At 39.1% G+C, this 23,754-nt stretch overlaps 1 protein-coding gene across 16 annotated transcripts in view; it reads right to left on the minus strand.

Moving 5' to 3' along the window:
• Positions 1-2,462: 2,462 nt before the first annotated feature.
• The window catches only part of PLCB4 (phospholipase C beta 4), a 399,612-nt gene continuing 378,320 nt past the window's right edge, over positions 2,463-23,754 (minus strand). For all 16 annotated transcript variants that reach the window (XM_077115609.1, XM_077115566.1, XM_077115557.1 and 13 more), the window contains 8 exons: positions 21,698-21,813; positions 17,825-17,900; positions 15,309-15,484; positions 14,283-14,384; positions 9,671-9,728; positions 9,165-9,251; positions 6,093-6,129; positions 2,463-4,036 (listed from right to left, as the gene is read on the minus strand). In XM_077115609.1, the coding sequence (XP_076971724.1) occupies positions 3,948-4,036; positions 6,093-6,129; positions 9,165-9,251; positions 9,671-9,728; positions 14,283-14,384; positions 15,309-15,484; positions 17,825-17,900; positions 21,698-21,813 (741 nt within the window). In that variant the 3' untranslated portion in view covers positions 2,463-3,947. The remainder of the gene's footprint in view (positions 4,037-6,092; positions 6,130-9,164; positions 9,252-9,670; positions 9,729-14,282; positions 14,385-15,308; positions 15,485-17,824; positions 17,901-21,697; positions 21,814-23,754) is intronic.

Genomic DNA, 23,754 nt, shown 5'->3' on the forward strand with positions numbered 1-23,754 from the left:
GCAGGCTGGGTCCAGGAATTGAATGCCTATTTCCGTAATTTCCATGTTACTCTTTAGGAAGTGGATGGGAATTCAGCACATATGAGCAGAATGGTAACATGACCAGAGTTGTCATTTGTGGGGGTGATCAGTCTGTGTGTAGAAGGAATTTGAAGGGCAAAGACATTCATTATGTCATCAAAAGTTTTAAGAATGAGAGGAAGGAAGGAGAGAATGGTCAGGAAGGAGAGGGGAGCTTCCCAGACAGGGTAGAATTCATAGGATTAACAATGGACTGGAACTGGGAGGAGATGAGGTGAAGTAGAAAAAGAAGTCCCCATGGTTTACCACCTGTTACACACTGTGATAAACAGGGAGGACAGATGAAGCGTGTCTATTTTTTATTACTTATACACAACGTGCATGTAGCCCATTTATTTAGTTCCTTAGAAACTGAAGTCATGCGATTGAATGAAACAGTTTAGGGAAGATTTAGACATAAGAATCACTAAATGTAAAAGATACATTTCTTTCCCTTTTTGAATTGCTCTCTAGGAAGCTCATCGCTAAATATGAAATCTATTTTCAGAAGTGTCCTTTAGTTTAGGCTTTATTTTATTTAGTCTAAAATCAAGCTGTGACAGCAGGGCCACACTTCCTAGGTCCATGGCGTTCTGGAAGTAGCTTCCCAACAATCTGTGGCATAACCTAATCTCTGCCTGTCACATGGTCAACTTCTGTCTCCTATGTCCAAATTTCCTCTCCTTATGAGCACACTTCTCATCCTAATCCCATTTGGCCTCCTCTTAACATCTTCGAGGATCCTGTTTTCCAATAGGATCACAGTCATGGGACTGGAGGATTTGGATTTGAAGATATCGTCCTGGGGAAAACAATTTAATCTGCATCGTCCTATGTATTTCATGGATTCCAAGATGCACGTATTTTTTACTTTTTAACCTCTACAATTGAGATGTCATATAAGCAAAAGATGGTATGTAGCAGTTTAACTGGTAGCATATATTCATTCTTTGTGGTACGTAAAACAATGGTATAAGCAATGGTGTGTTAGATTTGATGAAATATGGTACTTTCCTGATAGGTTTCCCAATTTTGACAATGTTTTTTATCCCCATGAGCCCTTTATTCCCTAAAAGGGGAAGAACAATCTACCTGGGGAAGGAGAAGTACAGTGCCATATGGACATTCTACTCAGTCAGAAATGGGAGGCTGAAAATCCTTTTTGGGTTGAAAGGGAGGAAGTAAAAAATCCCTGGATCCCACATTTTGAATGAAAAATCCTCAGTGTTGGAAAAACAAGAGGTAGCAGAAGCTCGGGTAGGCTTGAGGGAGACTCAGTACAGGGTGGGCTTGCTTCTTGCCTTGTTGGGACATAGCTCTAGAAATTTGCCGGCCTCTTGGAGAAACATTTGTGCATTCAAACAATATGGCACTGGAAGCTTACAAAGAGCCAAAGGAGGTGTTTAGATTGATGGACTTGAACTACCACTCTGATTCCCCATGGCCACAGAGCTGCTGAGGAATGCAGAAGTTCCTACATGTACCAGATGAGTGCTGGAATAACCCGGGCTCAGGATGAGGACTCTGCTGAGCAGGGACCTTGAGACCCTGGGGTGGAAGGACCCACTTTGACAGCATGGAGATCACATGCCCCTCCCTACTGCCAGGAGTTTCCCCATCTCAGGAAAGAGACGGGAGACCTTCTGAATGGCAACTCTTAACAGGGGATTTGACTGTGAAATAATTGAACACTCCTGACAGAGTTTTCTAACCTGAAGAGAAAGAATCTTGTTAATGGGCAACTTTCTTTTCCTTCTTAAGAGAGAATGCACGATTCAAGTGCAATATGAAATAGAAAGTAAAACACATTTTCATGGTACATGCGTGCATGCATTTTAATCCTACTCCAATGGAATCTTTTGGATGGCAACGTGCCTCAATGCTAGACACAGTATGGGTTAAAGCCCTGTTCAGGCTAGAGCTCTGGAGAATATAAATATTTGTGGGGGTGCCAGAGAAGCCAGAGCAGAAATAAGCAGAAACATGGGAGTGTCTCACAGAAGCAGAGAGGAAAGAGGAGGCAAGTGCAAAATTCAGTCAACATTACAGCAGGGCTGGGCTCCCAGAGAAGCCAGTTGACTTGGCGAGGAAGAGCCTTTTGGGAGTTTGGAAATCTAAATGTGGGGATATTTTAATTGCCATGATTTTTTGTGAGCATCAGTATTGCAAAATGTGTGGTCTAATCCTGTTGTTTTACAGATAAGGAAACTGGGAACCAGAAACTTTACAGAAACCAGTTCAAATCGTAAGTGCAAGTAACTTGGATTTGGGGAACAACCAGAATCAGCAGGTCTTGCGTCATTTTGGGGAAGATGGGTGGATGGGGCACGAACAGTCTCCTCAAAAGAGTGACGCGATCATGCACAGAAGAGGCAAAGAAGGTCCTCAATCGCAGCCTTGAGAGTAAACACTCGGCCCTACGTCAAATGTGTTTTAATATTTTATTAGAGAAGTTGGAAGTTGAAGTTCAATATTGATGGTAACATAATTTTCTCTTTGTTCAGAGGAACACAGAATCGATTTGTACAAGCATATACAGGAACTCAGTTGGTGCTGTGTATACTAAAATCAGAAATCTGATTAGTTCTAAACTACCAGGCTTCCATGCTCTCAGCTTTGGTAGCATGGCTCCATTCCCAACAGAATGCTTTTTGTCATGCACCGTCTGCCATACAACTCTAGCAGGGCTGAAAGATCATGCAGATTTAAGACTGCAGCAAGTTGTTCCGATATTTAACAGACATAAAAAGGTTATTTCCTGATATGAAATTCTGAAAATCTGCATAAATATTTTTGTGTAAAATTAAATTAGTTAGGTATTTTTTTTCAAACTAGAACTCGAAGTATCAAGAATGCCCACAATTCATATACACATATATATAGACTTTTCGTTATGCTGAAAGTCTCGATAATCAAATTATATTCTGTGCCATAGATATAGTTAACCAGTATTTATTTGGCAATAGATTAATTGTGTCTGTATGGGTTAGTCTTAACCGGTGCGTGTGTATCATGCAAACATAGTTCTAGTATTGCGGTTTACTAATCTCTCGTGGCAATACTGAGATGATTTTGCTCTATAACAGCGTGGATTAAAGAGTATAAATACTTCAGACATGGTCACATTTACAAACGTTTGCCAAGAACCACTTCACGATCTTTATGATGTAATAGTGAACTGGAATATCTGGAATCTGTAGAAGCAATCCCTATGAAGCAACGTCAGATGGAGATTGTCTTACATGTGCCTAACAGAGCTTTCCCTCTAGAACACTGATGAGTTTTGGCACAGGTACACTGGTTCTATTTTTCTATCGCTTTAATAATTTCCATGAATTTTTACAGGAAATTAGCTTCTTTTATGGCAAGGTCGAGACGTGGCACTTACTGATGAGGTAACTTAGATATAGACAAATTTGGAAAAATTATTTGTCTAATAGACCACCACCACTGCTGCTGATGAGTTGTAGACAGAGTTGTTTCCCACCCCCACCCCCAGTGCATGCACTCGCTATTAAATTGCTAATGCACTATTTTTACTGCAGCTCAAACATGTCCTAATGCATCACAAAGCAGAGCTGTGAACACTAAGCTCACTCACTCGTGATGGTATTTAATAGCAAACATGTTTAAGTTGTATTATCAATGGTTAAACTCTGCCTTACTGGAATAGGTCAATTTTCGTGGATCTGAGCTACTTTTGGTCAGCAAAGGAAATTCAGTACTCAAACAGCTCAAAGGAAGTTTGCTGTAAGTCTTTCCAAGGCTCTGTGGTTTCGGGTAACATTTTGTCTATACATAGAGGAAACAGAAGGAAACCGCTTTCTTCCAGGGAATGTGTTCAGAAGTTTAGAAGGGATACTTTGATGCTGCATGGTTTGGCTGCCTCAGTTTGCGTTCTGGAGCCTCACACCACTGTTGCTGGTCTGCGGTCCATCTCGGCTTCCAATTTCACCATCTGCTGCATCTCCTTCGCCTGTAACATCAGAAACACGGCCTCACACATTGAAACCATCTCAGGGAGTTAGGCGAAGTTGCCACTATATCATTGCTACTCAAAATGTGGACCACTGACCACCAGCATTGCATGGGACCTTGTTAGAAATGCAGAAGCTCAGACCCTGCACCAGACCTTTTGAATCACAATCTGCATTTATACAAGATCCCCAGTAAAATTTTATGCACATTATGAGATAGACTAGGCTATATCATGCTAGGAAAACCATTTGAAAAAGGGGTTGAGCCAGCCACCTGATATTTACTTGTCATGTCAAGCTGGTTTTTTCAGTTTCACAGATCAACACATTTCTTTAACTGTATGTAGACAATCTTGCCACTTTTAGGATAATTGTTGCTTATGCATAATTTATTCCCCAAGTAACTTGAAATTTAATTAAGTAATTCCTGAAGGATCTAACAGTTGGAGATGTTTGGGTGAGAGCATGGGACACTGTGTTGGCTGGAATGGCCTGCAATGTTCTAGCTGCAGGAATACGTGGGTTTCCTGGAATCACTGTGCCCCAAACTGTCCCTACGGGCTGTCGCTTTCCTGGGCTAATTCATTCTTTACAAACTACCAGGAAGTAAGCCAGGGTGAACTCAATCTCGTAAACTGACACTATATTACTCAAACGCGGTGGTGGTGGAAAAAGGTCAGTTGGGGGACAGAATCGGGTGGCAGACAGTTGCTTGGGAACTTGGGAAAATCAATGGGTTCATTTCAACTTTTACCTTCCAACTGGTAGTCTGGATGTTTTGGCCCAACCCCATTGCATGTAACCTTCTTGGAGGAAAGACAAAGCCTCTATTCCTCTTTAGAGACATGCCACTTTGAAATCAAGGATATTTAAGAATGGTTTATATCTTGATATCTCTATGTTTCCAGCAGAGGATACTAAAGTGCTCTAATGTTACTATTCTGAGCTGCTTAGGTATTCCAACTAAATGGAAGGTTAGTGGGGGAGGCGGGGCTTGGTCACTGTTGTAGATTATACTACAAGCATCTAAATGTCCCAAATGAAGCCTTGTTACAAAATTAGTTTAACCAATGGCTCATAAACGTTATTTTCATATTGTGGCTTTAAATTTTCATTTTGGTGAGGATGGCTATAACACCACCAGAGAATTATCTTTCCGCTTAAGTTCAGGACGGATGGTTCCCTTTACCCAGATATTTTCTTATGCCTAAAGTATAGTAGTCTAAAAGAGAAATGAAGAAATGGAGAAAAATATACAAACATGAAACTATGACACAAACAGTATTCATAAGAGATGACAATGAAACATTATTAGCACTGAAAATTATATGCTTTTATGTTTAGAAAACAGAAATAGAAAATTATCTATGCTTCTCCCTTTGGAACATTTAGAGATAATATCGAATATAGTTTAGAAGAACTATATGACATTAAAAACTATCCTAAGAGCTAACAGTTTTGGTATGAGCAGCGTGACCTGGCACAGTCCCAGTTTACTGGTGCTATTACTAATAGCACCTCCTTTCCCTCTTGACACTGTTCTGGTTTGGGTGATAAAGTTGTGTGATCACCTTACTTAGCGAACAGAGCAGACTTAGATAACATGAAAATAGTCACTCTCTAGTACTTCTGCAAATAGACCACAGATGTGTCATTAAAAATCCCCAGGAAACTTTTAGTGGGGTTCTTTAAAAGTCAATGAGAGTCATAATATTTGGGGAAGATCTGCTCTGTGACCCAGCATCTATGATAACTGTATATAATATTGTTGATCCTGGGTATTTCTTCATTACTGGGATCTGGATTTCCCAGTAATCCCAGGGTTTCTGCACTTGGAAACCCTGGCTGAAACTCCAACAGCATTCTCCAAAGAGTTTGGTCATTTTACTTTGATAATTATATCAGAAATCCAAGCATGAAACCATCAAGCTTTTACTTCCCAACCCTTGAGTATTAGTTGCAAACAGATACGAATCATAAATGGAGACTATACCGAGAACACTGACATCATTGAGAAGGAAAGCAGTATCTTGCTCATGATAGTTTCAGTCCTACCTTGCATTTGGGACACTGCATGACAGGATTTCAAAAGCTGTTTGTACAAAAATAGTAATGTCAAAATTGAGTCATACATATAAAACAAAGAAAATAAATGAATATTGAAGTGAATTTGAAAAATGAATGCAAAACCATATACAGAAAAGCAGAAAGCTAAGCGTAAACATGTATACACCCATCAATGACAACCTTGCCCCCAGTTGATCTCAACAGAAAAAAAAGGAACAAAACAAAACAGCCAATGCCTGTTAGCCCAGCCTGCGTCTCTCTTCTGCCAGCAATAAACAGAACCCCCAACCTTGGGGAAGCCCCCTCACTCTTCTTTATTAAATGATAGGTCTGATGGCAACAATCATTTTTTAAAATTTGGGTGTGACAGTAATGGAGTTGTTAATGTTAGAGGTTTCACATGTCAAGATGGATGAGATTGGGTGGGTGGGTAGGGGGGACTCTATAGGACAAATCGAATAGGGAAAATATCTCCAACCTTAAGATTTTAATGAATAGTTGGCTGACCAACTAGGCAAGGCCCTAAGGTGGTTTAAAAAGAAAGTATGAGGTTAGAATCTGGAATCAGGACCAAGACATACTAAAACTTGAGTTGGTGTTGCTAATGCCCTCAACCCCTGTTCTGTTCCTGGGACACATTTGGGGGATGAGAGGGGGTGCTGGGAGATAGGAATAGGGTAACAGAATTAGTAAGGAAACCTAAAACAGGATACTGTGGGAGAAGTTAAAATGAATTTATTTCTGGTTTAGAAAAAGAAAAACATCTTGGGGGTTAACAATAGCTTTGGAGATCATTCTAAAAGTTTAGAATTGGCTGGAGCCAGAAGTGTTTTCTGCTAGCGAGATGTTTCTTTGGTTCTGAAGGGAGCTCCCCTCCATGGTTCCACCTTACCTTTTAGGAGGGAAAAAACAGAATCCTACCATTTGCATGTGCTCTGCCTGTGGCAGTGCTTTAACACACAGAATAACTGAATCGAGCACTTTCTGATCTTTCAGTTCCACAACAATATACTACTCTGGGACTGAGGCTGTTACTGAACAAGCCCTCTTTGTAAAGCAAGGCGTCACCTAGAAATTCAAGGCCAAATTCTACGTTTGGTGAAGGCATCAACACAATATCCTGGATTTCTTTTCACTGACTCAGATGAAATCTTCATCAAATCTCAAGACTTTTCACATCTTGCATTTTCTAAAGCTTCTGTGAGTCAAAGTATCAGTTGAGGGTGATAGATATTACTTATGACATATTTGAAAAGTGGAATGTGACATTTTGGAACGCAGACTCACCATCTTCCCAATACGAACCCAGCAGTACAGCCTAACTCAATATTTTAATGCCAGAACTCAGGTAAGTTCAATTACCCATGTGGATTAGGATAAAAGCTCAAAGGGATTTTTTTTTTTTATTTTGTACTTTGGCCCTGAAGCTATAAACACGAGGTAACTATTCTGCAGCTCTGAAACACACCACTATTATAGTGATGAGTAATTTTTAGCACAATTCTTGAGTCAAACCTGTTGCTAAGCAACACACTTTCTAAGCAGGTTCTTAATTTAGTTAACTGAAACATAACTGTGCCTTACCTTGCATTGTGTCTTTAGTCTAAGGAGGTTTTTAAAAACAGTAGTCAAGGAATCTTTGTCCCCACCCATCCTGGATTGCTCTTCTCCATCACAGAAGGGAATTCTAATGCTTTAGAGATGGTCTTTATCCCTGTTATATTCCCATTTTTAAAGACATTCTGAGAAGTTCTTAGCTTCTCAGAAGCTAAGGTCCAGACCCAGCTAGGTCCAGACCCAGCTTTATCTACAAGTTGGGCAAATGAATTGGGTCCAGGAGACAAACATTTATTGTCCCCTTTGGAGACCCGTGACCTGTTTCAGCATTTAGCTGAAAAAGAAATATGAAACATAGAAGCATGCAGATAGGTAAAACTTCTCTCCACCATAAACTAAAGAATCTTAAAGTTGGAGTTATTGGTTGCAATTGCAGTACAAAAAGATATTATTGTGCTGCTTGGCTTTCTTAAAAGTACTTTTAGCATAATTTCTACTTCAGTGTTCTTCAGGGGAAACTATTTACTCTGGAAAAATATATACCTTAAATTGAATTGCTATACAGATGGGCAAAAATAGGGAAAAACAATGTACTACTAGTTCATATTTCATCAAAACCTCTTTAAGATTTCTAAATTGAAGTAAATTATCTAGAAATAAGTTCCACAACAGCTACATCCATAGAGTGAAATGTGAACTGAGAGAGGCTGAAATGTCAACTGCATCTGAAGGTCGTATAACTATGGCAGCTAGAACTATTTCCATCAAATTGAAATGGTATCGGGGAAGACTGATGGTCTGCAGAGTTTGTTTGGGATAAAGCCAATCTGGATGTGTTCCAGATACACATAGACTGATGTGTATGTGCCAGATGCCCTTATTAAACGGTTGGATTTTGGATAACTTTGCATTTCTTTCGTGTTTGGCCTCACTGGGAAAAAGCACCAAAAGTATGGTAGTCACTGACATTAAGAGGTTTGTAGAATTTTTGCAATTTTTGTGCCCTTAGGTCCTGCTATAGCCCTAAGATGTTTGACAACTTCATTTTTTAAAGCTTGAGGTTGAAAGTCAGAGGTTTCTTTCATCATTTGCTTTTAAATATTAATACCACATGCCTGTAGGTTACAAATGATGAAACTCTAAATGAAAATGGAGAAAAAAATAATTCGTAACTTGTCTGTTTTCTCCTTCTTTCCCTTTCAACAATATCATTCTTAAAGTTCCCTTAATATATTCAAATATATATATTGATTCTTTTTCTCCCAATAGCTATCCTCTCCCACTTAAAAAAAAAAAAAAAAAAAAAAAAGAGTACTTTTTCTTTCTTTTTTTTTTTGAACGAAACAGGAAATATAGTAAGACACCAGTTTTTTCTAGCCAATCTGTTCTATGCCACAGTTGAACTGGTGGCTCCAGCAGAAGGGACCTGCAGACCCTCGCATTTGCGTCCAGAAACTGGCTGGCCCACCTATGTCTTTTTAAATGCCTTATAAGGTAAAATACCTGTTCATTCTGTTTCTCTAGGAATTCTAAATGTTCAAGTTGGACTTTTTTCAACTGATCCATTTCTTTGGACTGCTTCATTGCAAGCTGCAAAAAAGAACAAAAAATCTGATAAGCTTTCGGGTACAATACTAAAATTTATGGGTGAGAGATGACTTGTCAGTTTACATTTTAAGTGGGAGATAATTTTTAAAATATGAAAAATAGTCTGGAAATTGAAGGAGTGATTGTTGCCAAGATCTTTTCTGCTAAAACCTCAGAAAATAAAGTTCTTTTGTATGATTAAAACTTGGCTTCCTTTTGGGTATGAGAATCTGGTGCCAAGTAATTGGCTTAAAGATTTTAACAAGACATTACTTTGGCTTTCAGAGAACGGAGAAGATGGAATGTTTAATGTACAGATACATCAAACTAAGCAAATTGGCTAGAAGTGTGATATCTAAGCATGAATTACTTATTTCTAGTTTTGAAAAGGAAGCATGCCAAGAAAATTGTAAAGCACTTACTCTTTTTCTTTCTTCCAGAAACTTTTTGGTGTTGCTGCTGTTTAACTCCCTGACTCGCCTAAAAGTAATGGGTATAAATAAAGGTTGGCAAGATATTGAATGAATTCATATTACATCAAATAAGAAGGAGTCACATTCCATTTAATTATCTGGATGGGATTCTTGCTACCTTTTCCTAATTCTTATTGTGAAATTTTCAAACATACAATGTTCCAAGGAAAATAACTGTGTCCTCATCACTCAGATTAGCCAATGTTAATGTTTTGTCATTTTTGCCTCATACTTCAAAAAATGAAATAAATGCTACCAAGATGAGGCCCCCTTGTACTCTTCTTGATTCCATTTTCCTTCCCACTCTATCCCAGAGGAAATCGCTATTTTTAATTTGTTGTGGACTTTCTCAGCCATGTTTCTATATTTTTACTCATGCATATGTGAAGACAGTCCTTTTCAGTGGGTATGGGGTAGGCCTGAGATATTGCAATTCTACAAGCTCCCAAGTGCAGATATTAAGTCTATATTGCCTTTTGGTTTTTTTTTTTTTTTTTTACAGCTCAAATCTTTAATGCATTGCAAAAGTACACATTTGAAGTAAGATGAGCACGGGCATTTTCCAAAGGAGGATGAGCTTCTGTACTGGTTTGTGTGTTTTTGAAATTTACAGAAACAGTGACATACCATGGGTTTCTTTCAGTAACTTCTCACTCAGCCTTATGTTTTACAGGTGTTATCTATGCTTTAATCTACTCAGTTTTCTTTATCTGCTATAAGGATTTTTTCATTTATGAATTATGAATACAAAATAATTTGGCCATTAATGGAAAGTGAGTTACTTTCAAATAATGCTACAATGATCTAGTGCATGGGCCTTGCAATGCTGGGCACATATTAAGTGCTCAGTAATTATCTGTTGACTAAATAAATGAATAGAGAAGTTTAGCATATCCTTTTGCGATGGGCAAAGGTGTCTCTAGTATTTATGCCTAGATGTAGACTTGCCCATTGGTAGGATATGGATAAAGCTTATCATTCCAAAGCAGTTAACCCTCACTGACTCTAGAGGCCTCGGGGAAAGTCAGACAACCTGCTGAGTCTGATCATCAGGGAAACCTGATACTGATTACACCCTTCTCCTGAATGCTGAGCCTGTCTTATATGGGAAAATGTGATTGGGGTCCACATATCTGGGGAGATCTTCAAAAAAAAAAAAACAAAAAACAAAAAACAAATAAGGTTCCATTTAGGCAAGCCAAAAACCACCAGATAAACAGAGCTGAAAAATTCTGATAAGTTAAACAGAAGTTATGCTAAAGGTCTAGAATAAGTTGAACTTATTCTAGAAAAGAAAAGATACAGAACAAAGAAAATCCTGTGTGAAAATGACCTCCTGAATAAACTAATCAAGGAAATCACCTAGACACCAAGAAAAAAATTACAAGTCACACTAGGAAAGCAAAGATATGGCCCAATCAAAGGAACAAAAAACAGTGCAAATGAGATACAGGTGTTGAAACAACTAATGTTAAATGAGTTGAGGGAAGATATGTCAAAAGAGATGAAGAACATAAAGACATTGGGCTACCATAAAGAAGAACTTGAAAGCTTTGAAAAAACAAATGGCAGAAGTTAAACACAAATGAGTCATACAACAGCATGACTGAGGAGGCAGAAGAAAGGATTAGTGAACTAGAGGACAGGACATCTGAAATCATACATGCAAAAGAACAGATAAGAGAAAAATATGGGCAGGGTCTCAGGGAATTAAGTGACAAAATAAAGAGAACAAATACAAATGTTATGGGTATCCTGGAAGAAGAAAAGGGAAAGCGGCAGAAAGAATAGTGGAGGAAATTATCACTGAAAATTTCCCATCTCTTATGAAAGACATAAAATTATAGATATGATCCACATAGACCTACTCCAAGACAACTACTAATCAGATTGTCAAACGTCAAAGACAGGATTCTGAAAGTAGCAAGAGAAAAGTGATCCATTAGGTACAAGAGAAACTCAACAAGACTATGTGTGGATTTCTCAGCAGAAATGAGGGTTGCGAGAAGGCAGTACAATATATTTAAGATACTGAAAGAGAAAAACGTCCAATCAAGAATTCTATATGCAGCAAAATTGTCCTTCACAAATACGCAAAACATCTGGGAAACCTGGGTACTCTCTAAACCATTGTGGACTCCCAAGAAAATAGGCCAAGCTCTTGATTTTGAGGCTTGCCTTTATGAAACTTATTTCCATGTGGGAGAAAAGCTAAGACAACCCATAACAAGGTCTAAAAGTTGCTTTTAGGAAACCTCTTCTGGTGTTTAGATGTGGCCTCTAAGCCCAACTCAACAAGGAAAAGCATTACTCTCCCCACTAAGTGGGACATGACATTCAGGGGTGAAAATCTTCCTGACAATGTGGGATTTGACTTCCGGGAATGAGTCTGACCCTGGCACTGTGGGACTGACAATGTCTTCTGGACCAAAAGGGGGAAGAAAAGTGTAATAAAATGAGGCATCAGTGGTCAAGAGAGATCAAATAGAGTCAAGAGGCTATTCTGGAGGCTACTCTCAAGCAAGCTTCAGTTAGAAAGTGCTAATTTATTTTTCTTAAAAAAACCCAGGCCAACATCACTCCTGTTGACTCTTAAACACAGCTAGGGTTCAAACTGAGATTCTATAAAGGTTTCATGCACTAAGTTAGCTTTCCTGAAGCCTATAATTCCCAGAGGATTCCTAGGTGAGATAAGTCCTGAAACCCAGAGGGACCAGCCTTGCCAAGATTATTGAGTAATTACACCCCCCTCTCCTTTATTGTTGACACCTGTTCTCAACATGATAGTCAGAATGGGTATTGCCTGAAGATCCCTATAACTAATGAGAAAGAGGTGTTATAACAAAGAAAATAGGATTTAACAAACGAGTATGACAAAAACAGATCGAAAGTGAAAGGTTGGCAAAACAATATTTCACAAGAAACAAATGTGAAATGCTTTATCAAATGCTTTATCATTTCTGGAATGTTTTTTTTTTGAGCTAGATGCCAGTCCCTTGCATAAAGGCCCTTAAACAAGTCCTTTGCTTAAGAAAGACAGGCAGAAAATGGTACTTCAAATAAACAGGAACCCGAGATACCACAACATGATGGTGTAAAAATAAGCATGACCTAAAATGATTAATTATTTCCCTATCAGACACAAATGACTCTCAGTGCTGACAGGGAAGTTATGTGGCCCAAATGTTGAAAAGGCAATTTTATTTCCATGACAATGGAGCTAGGAACTCACAAAGCATTATGGATCTCAAAATTAGAGAAGAAAGTAAAATTACTTGTCCTAGCCCTTAGCTAGTGTGGTAGTTAGATGCAGTTGTCAACTTGGCCAGGTGAAGGTGCCTAGATCTATTGCTGTGGACATGTGCCAATGGTACATGAACCTCATCTGTTGCTGATTATATCTGCAGTTGGCTAGGAGGCGTGCCTGCTGCAATGAATGATGTTTGACTTAATTGGCTGGTGCTTAAATGAGAGAGCTCAATGTAGCACAGCCCAAGCAGCTCAGCATACCTCATCTCAGCATTCGCAGCTCAGCCCAGGCCTTTGGAGATACAGAAATAAATCATCCTGGGGAAAGTTGTTGGAACCCAGAGGCCTGGAGAGAAGGCCAGCAGAGATCACCCTGTGCCTTCCCACGTAAGAAAGAACCTCAGTTGAAAGTTAGCTGCCTTTCCTCTGAAGAACTAACAAAATAAATCCCCTTTTATTAAAAACCAATCCATCTCTGGTGTGTTGCATTCTGGTAGCAAGCAAACTAGAATGATGCCCTACTCAGATCCCCTTTACCAGCTGTGGCAAAGGCTTACACCTGGACTTTCTCTGGCGATGACACATACCCTCCCTCAATCCCAGGCAGCCAATGTTAGGCTAACACAGGAGTATGGCAACCAGACACCCTTGCCTCAAAGAGTGATCAGTGGTGCAACTTATACTCTCGAGTTTCCCTTGTGTTCAGGCTAGAAGGACTCCAGTGGAGACCACTTCCTTGCTCAGCCCCTTCCCAGGCTCTACATGCTTCCATCCTCTTCTCCAGAGATTTCTTCCATAAATCACATGTACCTTCATTCCTGCCTTGGTCTCTGTTTCCTGAAAACCCATCCTAAGATAAGGACAAACTAGCACAAATGAGTGGGAGCTGTTGAGATGATCCCTCCAGCCAAGGACAGCACAAAACAAATCAACAGACAACTGTCCTCATCGTTGCCATTCAGGATTGTCCCACCAGGGAATGGCCTGATACTTGGTCTCCAATGAGAGATTCTTGCAAGACAGCTCAAGGGACTCTGTGAAGGATATTTCGGAATTATGCTGTATTTATTTTTTACAATTTTGTTTGTAAACAAGCAGAGAAATAGTAAACACAGATTTATTTTACTGATGGCAGTAAACAATCAGAAACTTTGGAGACGCCTGTGCTATAGCAATAACAAACTTCACAGCCGTTACAACAGCAGAAATCTTATGAAAACCAGTTTCTTTATATTTCAAATGTAAGTGTGTGTATACACACATCTACATGGTTGAAAATGTATCTTCTGGCAGACAGCATTTTCAGACTCACCTTTCCCGTTCTGCTTTATTCTTGATAGATTTATCTTGGCTGATGGCTTTGCTGTTTTCCATAGAAATCTTAGCCTGATGTGCTCGCATTTCCTTGCTTTCTCTAGGTATTGAAACCGAAAAAAAAAACAGGTCCCTTGAACCTTGAAAACATCATGCTCAATGAAATAATAAGGCACTTACATAGGATGACTAGAGACAGCATATCTGCAGAGATAGAATGTAGACTAGGTTTCTAATGGATGGGGAGATGGGAAAATGGGGGAGTTTTTGGGGGAAAATAGGCAAATTTTAGATAATGTGAATTGTATCTTAATAAAGATTTTCAAAACAAAACAGCAGATCTCATATATAACGTTTGGACCAGGTTCACTATCTTCTTTGTAATTGTTTCTCTCAAGTTATTTTGCGGAAAGGCAGGAAGGCGCCCCGCCCACGTGGATGTTGTTTCCCTGATAAGCAGTGCACAGGACGGAAGAGAGAGAGGGTGCTCTCACCCTCCTGAGTGACTTTCCTGTTCACTGACAGCCATGGGCATGAGGGGACTAACAGGTTTGAAATAAGGACAGGAAATAGCAAAAGTGTGTTAATAAGGATGAGCCTTGCTGTGTGTGCAGGTATGACCGCCACTTGTCCCTCAAGACCACGTGTACATTGAGGGTATAAAATTTAGACTTCTAAAGTGAATGTTATTCACAAACCATTTTTTCTGGAACCTATGGAGATCTCCTTAAAGCACTACCTATTAGTTCACTATTAGTTCTTGCCAGAATTGCCAGCCAGCCTCCCCTGGGGAATTTCCACTAAGGACTTTAGAAACACTAATAATGGTTATTCTGGCCTGTGCTTGGTTTGGATCTGTCAACCCCCAGGACACATCTTTTCTCCCTTTATCTCCAACCTGTTTCTCTAAAGAACCCTGAATAATGCAGTCTTCCCAAGGTGCAACTATTGCTTAATGGGGAGATGGGGGTGAAAACTGCGATGAACCTCAGACAGTAACAGTGAGGTGGCAGTGTTCTCCTACCTGTCATGGGACAGTTTCAGCTGCTGGGTCTGCTGCTCGTGAGCACTGATAAGCAGCTTTCTCAGCAGCTCACACTGCTGGTTGAGATGCAGGTCCCGGATCTCTTGTTCTTCTGCGCTGTGCGTGTTGATCATTTCGGACCACTCCTTTGTATGCTGCGCCACAATCTCTTTGACCTGTTCAGAGAAAAGGGGATGCTGTCACCTGAAATTCTCATACGTTGGGCACGAATTGAAAGCACACTATTATTCATGGACTTTAGTTTAGATTCCTCCTACCAACTTACTTGGTGTATCAGTAGACACCCATTACCTATTAAAAACAATCGGCACCAATCAGTAGGAAACAGGAAGTCACTGCTTATTAAAATCAGTCAATTTGGCTCTAAATGTAACTGAGACCTGTTACATCATTGTTTAACTTGCCTACACTCTGGTTTGAGTGGGCATTTGATCTCTTTATCAATTTCATTAGATTCTCCTTACCTCTTTAGGCTTTTCCAGCTTCACTTCCATAATGCCACAGATCCAAATGGAGAGCTGTGTATTCTCTTATTGCTAGACCATGACTTATTCATGAAATAAGTAGACTTAATACATGAAATAAAAAGGCCTCCCCTTCCTATCTCCACGCAGCATTTTACAATGGGGCTTTGCAGCTTCTCCCATTAAGAGTTAGTCTATTTTGTACATCAAAGGACATTGTCAAGAAAGTGAAAGTGAAAAGATGACCTACTGAATGGGAGAAAATATTTGGAAATCTAATAAGGGTTTAATATCCAGAATATATAAAGAAACCCCTACAACTCAACAAAAAGACAAACCAATTAAAAAATGGGCCAAGGACTATGAACAAATATGTCTCCAAAGAAGATATACGAATAGCCAATCAGCATATGAAAAGATGTTCCACATCATTAGTCATTAGTGAAATTCAAATCAAAACCACAATGAAATACTACTTCACACCTAAAAGAATGTCTGCTTTTTTTTTAACAAGGGTTGGAGAGGATACAGTGAGATAGAAATCATTTTGCACTGTTGGTGGGAATGTTGGTAAAATGGTGCAGCTGCTGCGGCAAAAAGTTTGGTGGTTCCCCAGCAAGTACAGAATTCTGGTGACCCAGCAATCCTACTTCTAGGGATACATCTAAGAGAACTGAAAGCAGGGACTCAGATATTTAAATGCTGATGTTCATAGAGGCAGTACTCACAATGGCCAAAAGGTGGAAGCAACCCTGGTACTCATCAACAAATGAATGGATAAATAAAACATGACGTACATATAATGGAATATTATTCAGTCACCAGAAGGAATGCAGTCCTGCTACATGCTACAACATGGATGAACCCTGAAGACATCATGTTAAGTGAAATAAGCCAGACATAAAAGGACAAATATTATATGATCTCATTTATATGAAATAACATGAATATGCAAATTCAGAGACAGAAGATTATAGGTTGGTGGGGGTGGGGGTGTTAATGTTTACTGGGGGTAAAATTTCTGTTTAAGGTGATGGAAAAGTTTTGGTAATGAATGGTGGTAATGGTAGCACAAACTGGGACTGTAACACCACTGAATTATATACTTGAGGGTATAAAACTAAAATGGGAAATGTCACATTGTATAACATGAGTTAACACAATAAAAAATTAAGAGTCCATTTCTCCACCCCCTTGAATTGGCATGGCCTTAGAACTTCTTTAACTTTTGGAACAGTAGCAAAAGTGACAAGCAGAAGCTTGAAAAATGCTTGCCCTTTTGCTACACTTGGAGCCCTGAGACCATCATATGAATGAGCCTGTGCCAGCTGGCTGGGGGATGAGAGGCCATGTAGAGTAGCACAGCCAGTGGCCAGTCAACCCCAGATGACTGTATACTCGTGAGTGAGCCTAGTCAAAATCAGCAGGAGAACCCCCTAGTCAGGTAGAGTCCACATTTCTGACCCACAGGACTGTGAACTAATAAATGATGGTTGTTTCAAGACACTAAATTTTGGCATCGTTTATCTATCAGCAGAAGCAAACTGACACAGTTGCCAAGGTCTCTACTTTCCTATTCAGGTACATCAAAAAATCTTGATAGGTTGCACAAATATTCTCAAACATTCCTGTCAAGGGAAAATATCAGAGTTACTATTTAACATCCAAACTGGTGGTTTTCTGTTATTTGTTTAGTGCAACTTCTACAAGGAGCACATTCTGTATATTATATAGTATTTCTTCTTAGCCTGTTCATTCATTCTTTCACTGATGATCATGAAAACCACCTGAGGCAGACAAGACAGATACTGTTAGCCCATTTCAACAGATGAAGGGAAAGGTATTCCATGAAATGGTCCTTCTCACAGCCGGCCAGTTCAGGGCAAACGTGAGACCCTGGTCTGCCCCTTCTCAGACCAGCCCCAGTCTGCTAGGGTTCTTTCTGATTCATACTAGGTACAGCTTCTTAAAAAATAATAAAATAAAGTGTCTTCTGCAAGTTACTGCCATAAAAAGGGGGCATTTTCTTACCTTAGATTTGTGATCTGATGTCAATGTTTGAATTTTAATTTCTGTTTCTTTTTTCATTTCGAGACAATTACTTCCTCTGAAAATAGAAAATCGCAAATGTATGCCAGAAGTTAGATATCTTTCCATTTGAAGGAGGCTTTGCTGCAAAGCTTTCTGATGAAGACAATATAGCCATCAAATATGGAAGGCTACAGCTCATTGGGCACCATCAGTTTTCTAGTAATAGATTCACACCTTACACAATATTATCTGTGGCCTGATTACTCAATTCAACCATTCCACAAAGAGACATCTCAGACCTAATAATTATTTCATTGTTAGGGGTCTGCTATTGACAGAGTTTCCATTTTGGTTCCTGTTTTTCTTCAAGCTATTTTTCATTTATTCAATAAAATATTATTTGAGATGGAAACTGGAAAACATGTCCTCAGCCTCAAAGTGATTTTTTAAATTCCTGCTTTTGGTTGTAAAGCCAGAATTTTTGTCTTTTAAACATGCCAGTGAGGGAGAAAATAGCACTTCTTGGCATTATGGGGTAATTTTTGTTTCTTATTCTATTGTGAGTGGGAAATATATACGAGGTAATTGCCCAGCAACCATCATTGCTTCTTTCAGTGATTATTTTTTTCTTCTCTTGGAATAGCCATATTGTTGCTGAAAGGAGAACAGCCCCTTAGCTTCTTTTCAGTACATGTGCTCTGATTATTTTGGTCTGAGTCAGGATCCCTTCATTTTGTTATTAACTGAGAGTTCGTCTAAGAAAAGTCATACAGTTTTAGAATAAATGTAATCCAACCTATTACTTCCCAATAGCTGGCCCTAAGTATGTTTCTCCTTCAGTCTCTTATTTGGCAGGCTAGTAGAAACGCTGAAATATTCACCTGGTCTAATTGTAACCAAAATCTCTCACAGTAAATGCTATGATATATTTTAGTCAACAGCCTTATCTGTTTTGCATAAGTGAAGGACTTCTGTAATGTTAAAAATCAAGCTTGCAGTTTTTTTCCCCTCTAGTGAACTGACTTTTTAAATTCTCTGGCTATGCAAAATGATTCCTATAAATCTGAGTTTTCCCAACTTCAGCTTGTTCTGGCTTCTCCCTTCTTCACCTTCCTTCCATCCACTTGATGATGTGTGAGTGGAAAACTCAACCTGAGCTCAAGTTACTACGTGGTAGCCAAGAGCTGCAGAACAACTGAGTAACATGCCTCTCCCCACTTCAATCTAAACTAAACCTTCAGGGGCTGAGAAGTAGGTAAGATTATGAGGAAACCCTTTATTCATTTTACAAACTGATCCAGTTTAAGAAATCTTTAAGGAATGGAACCAGTTTCCCCTTTTACTGACTTTTATTAGCAACTTGGGGTAGTAAAAAGTCTAGGCACCTTTCTGCTCTGGCCACTGTTAAAAATGAGAGCCCCTCCCTGCATGGCTGTCCAGAAGAAAGTACTTGGTGGCTGCTTTGAAATAATTTTAACATGAACAACTTTTAATGTTTCAATAAGACTTTTATTGTTTAAAGGTATTTGAAAAATGCTCTTTTGGAACCTTGAGGCAGCCCTGGAACTGTGCTAAATTTGATGGTAGAAGCTCAGGAAAAAATTTATAAACTGATCTTTTTCAGCTTCATTTTCATTTAGGACAAAAAGGGTCTTGATTTGCTGACATCTCTAAGTTTAATGCCCAGGTGAGGGGGCTGGATAAATCTCACCAGGCCCAATTTATAATATAGTAGCATTTTCAAAGTGCTTTAAGAGTAAAAACAATAAGGAAGTAAAGATACATTTTACTCGTTCTCCAGCTGTTTTCTAAAGGCAAAGTTCATGATTTCTTGATTTAAAATATTTTAATGTCAACTTTAGCAAAGAAATTTATTACATGGAGTTTGAGTCTGAAATCTCCTAGATAAAAATTCGGTTTTCAAACATGGAAAGAAGGGTGGGCCACAGTGGCTCAGCAGGCAGAGTTCTTGCCTGCCATGCCGCAGACCCAGGTTCGATTCCGGGTGCCTGCCCATGCAAAAAAAAAAAAAAAAAAAACTGAAAGAAGAGCTCAATGTAGTCACCTATAAAAATACAGCAAATTGCCTTTTTTGAAAAAAGTGATTTGTAAATAGCTATAACTCACTTCATGCTTCTTGGAGACTACATTAAATTGTCAAAAATTTGCTTTTTAAATGTCTCGTGTTAGGGTCTACATCCACTCCCTTTCAACCTTTATATCTAAAGAGCTATTGAATATGAGAAGATAATTTGCCAAAAAAATATGCCAAAGCTGCTCATGTGGTCAGAATTCTAGAAGGGTGCTAGCCTTTCACAACTCATTATGCTCATCACCAATACTGCCCTGTGAGCCAGGAGATAGATGGTTTCTGAGCTCTCCCTAATACACACTGAAATGTTTTCAAAGTGACAGCCGTATGTTTTTGTCTCACTGATAGATGGAGGAAAAACTGAGGGAATAGAAAGGCAGGTTGTACATAATAATGGATGTGCAACAGTTAGTACCTGATTTATATTTCCCTAGGGAATATAAATATGAATTTAATAAAACGAAGGCATCTCTCAAATACTGAGGCCTAGACTGGCTCAGGTGTATGTAATTCCCTGCCATTTACCCTTCAGCCAAATTGTATCTGTTTCACCTCATGAAATTAGATCTTGGGATCTGAAATTCCAGCAATAATAAGAACCAATGTCCAAGAAAATTATAACAAATTTAATTTGTTCTACTTTCAGAGGCTTTATTTCCTAGGAGCACCTTGAGTTAATGCAAAAGAAACAAATAAGAAAATGTAATTTCGTTCTCCTTTTCTCTCCTACCAAGATTGTGGAAGCAAGAAGACATCAACAGAGATTCAAGCAAGAGATAAAAAGAAGTCGGAACTCACTGGAGGAGGATAACTGGGGGGCGTGGGGGATCCCCGAGACACAGAATCTCCGCCTGGTCTCAGAATATCTTCCCTGAGGTATTTATTAATTATACAGGGCAGACCCCTGGCAGAGGTCACTTTCACCAAGAGGTGATGGCGAGCACTGCTATGACAAGCCAGGTCCATGGCACGGACCCTGCCATGAGGCAGGTATGATGATTCCGCCCACGTGTTCTTGCCAAAAAAGCATAACCTCTGTCTGATCATGAGAAAACATCAGACCAACCCAAAAGGAGAGACAGTCTACAAAATAACTGACCAGAACTCTTCACAAGTGAAAAAAGTCATGAGAAACAGAGAACTGAGGCTGTGTCATAGACTGGAGGAGACTAAGTAGATGTGACAATTAAAAGGAACGTGCGGTTCTAGACTGGGTCCCAGAGCAGAGAAAGGACCTTAGCGGGAAACAGGTGACACTTCGAAAAAAGCTCTGTGGTTTAGTGAATGGTGTTGTACCTATGTCACTTTCCTGGTTTTGATCATTGTAATATAGATTTGTGAGATGTTAGCATTAAGAGGAATTGAGTGATGGGGATAGGGGAACTCTCTGAACTAATTTTATAGCTTTTCAGTAACATTAAAATTATTGCAAAATAAAAAGTTAAATAAAATTCTCAGAATGGCCAAGTATGGTTTTCATTTATTTGTGGCTAAGTTTTTTTTTAGCTATTAGAAGTAATTATAACAAATTAAAAAATTTCAAGAACCTCTGCTGAGACCCTTCCCTAAACCTAAAACAACTGATTCCTTGCCCTCTTATGAACTTCAGAGTGTGTAAAATGAACGAGTCTCATTTTCCAGGAATACTTTTTTAATGACGAAAGCAAAAGCACCTGGCCTAAACAGGCAGCTGGGCTAGGGGAAGAGGCAAACTTTAAAAAGGGAAAAGGAATTCAAAAGGATGTATACAGGGACTAAAATAGGAATAAAAAATAAATTACCCCTTCTTCTTCATCGCCTTCTCTAGGATTTTCTCGTGGGTCGATTTCTCTTTGTCATACTGTGCTACAATTTTGTCAACTTGCGTGCAGTGTAACTTCTGCATGGTACTGTGCTCCTGTTGAACAAGAAGAATTAGCAGTACAAGCTGAATTTTTAGCGTGGCTGATAAGTTTTGTAATATGTTGGGCTGACATAATTTTCACCAGCTTTCCGAGTCTCTTAACAGGCACACTCAGTTAATAGTGACTGAGTGTGAGAATTGGAAGGGGCTCCCAGTTTCCTACCGACACAAGAGTTTCTGGTACAGGGACAGGAACGAGGAGGTCTCCAGCCTCAGTCTAATGAACTAACCCACTTCTCGAGGCAGCCCAAACACTAGGCTGCTCCAATCTACACATGCGTATCTTCATATGACTTCCACCCATCTATCTATGTTTTTATCGTGCTAAGTAGACCTAATTAGTCTATTGCCCATTCCATGCACTGATCCTCAAATTACCCAAGTTCAGCAGCCACCTTTCTCTTCTTTTGCACGTTAAATATAATTATTCATCAAGTGACAGTTTCTAAATGCCTGGCATGTTCTAAGAATGTATGGAATTCATCAGACACTTCTGCAGTGGCTGTCACCATCAGCTGATATTGAATCCACATCACTTGATATTTTTGCTGACTTTCTCATCTAGACATGTTGGTGAGGATAACAGAGTGTCCAGGAGCTTTGGCCTTCAGTTTTACAAATATCTAAAATATTTTCCCATATTCCTCATTCAATCAGTGAAAATAGGATTACAGCACTTTGAAAACAAATATTTCTCTCTAAATATTGTTTCCCCCTGGCCAATGGGAAAGGTATTTTGTCATAGCCAGTGATTTACCTGAAGTCAGATTTCTTCGGCTACTTACTCACTCATGTACAGAATAGAGGAAATCAACCAGGAATATCTACCCCTAAATGATAATTGATATTATATCCTATTCTGTTTATTGAGAATTTCACAGAAATTGGACTGTATTTGAGACTCAAATGAAGAGATGTAGTTCAGGTTATATTTTTGTTTACTTATTAAAAGAAGTCAGTGAAAATAAATGAGTGACTTATGAAAAAAACACATTTTATTTTCTCCCTAAGGAAGGCAGCAAGTCTGATTCATGAGCATCTTTAAAAGACCTGAGAAAAGATAAATGGGGGTAGAATTTCTAGCTTTACTGAGACTTCCTTAATTTCCCAGTTCTGTTAGTGAACTATCATAGGACTTGATCTACATTTTATACATGAATTCTTCAGTAATGCACTGGTGGCACGAAGTGCTCTTGAAGAATCTTGCTGGGTAGACACATGGCTTTGGTTGGGAGTGGGAACGAAGGAGAGTGATGGGGGGTAGTTCATAGAACAAGAACTGACAACAGGGACAGCAATGGTGGTTCAAGGTGAGGTTACTGTGCTGGGATTTGGGGTCAGGAAATTATATGTAACAATGTTTTACTTAATTTGTAGTTGGGAAAGCCTATAGATCCAGCTAAATCACCAATGTGGGTGCAGCTTTGTGCTATGAACAAAATTTAGCCAGGCTTCTGAAAAGTGGCCTTGGGTTAAGGACACGGGTTATTTAGTCCTAACTACTGGGACACGTCATTCATCTTCTCTGAGTCTTTTCCTCTTTATAATTGGGATAATGCTGTCTACTTCAAAGGGTTGTTAGGATTAAAAATTAATCCAATAAGTCATATTCCAAATACCTTTGATATCTTATCCAAAATAACAGTGACACAAACCTAGTTTACTTTAAATACCCATGATAACATACCAAAAGGGACTTGGGATAAGGGTCATAAATTAGAACAATTAAATTGAGTTCATGTTCACTTAACATAGACAAAAATCACTTTTTAGATATGGAGACAATGTAGTGAGTTGTAAGGGATATGGGTGTTAGGGGAAGGCAAATGGGGCATATATCCTGGCTTAAAGCACTAACTAGTCGTATTATTCTGGGTAAAGGACTCGCCTCACTGAATTTCATTTATTTATCTCTAAATCGTGGATAGTATTAGT

Source organism: Tamandua tetradactyla, chromosome 1 (genome assembly GCF_023851605.1).
Source record: "Tamandua tetradactyla isolate mTamTet1 chromosome 1, mTamTet1.pri, whole genome shotgun sequence".
In the NCBI taxonomy this organism is placed as follows: Eukaryota; Metazoa; Chordata; class Mammalia; order Pilosa; family Myrmecophagidae; genus Tamandua; species Tamandua tetradactyla.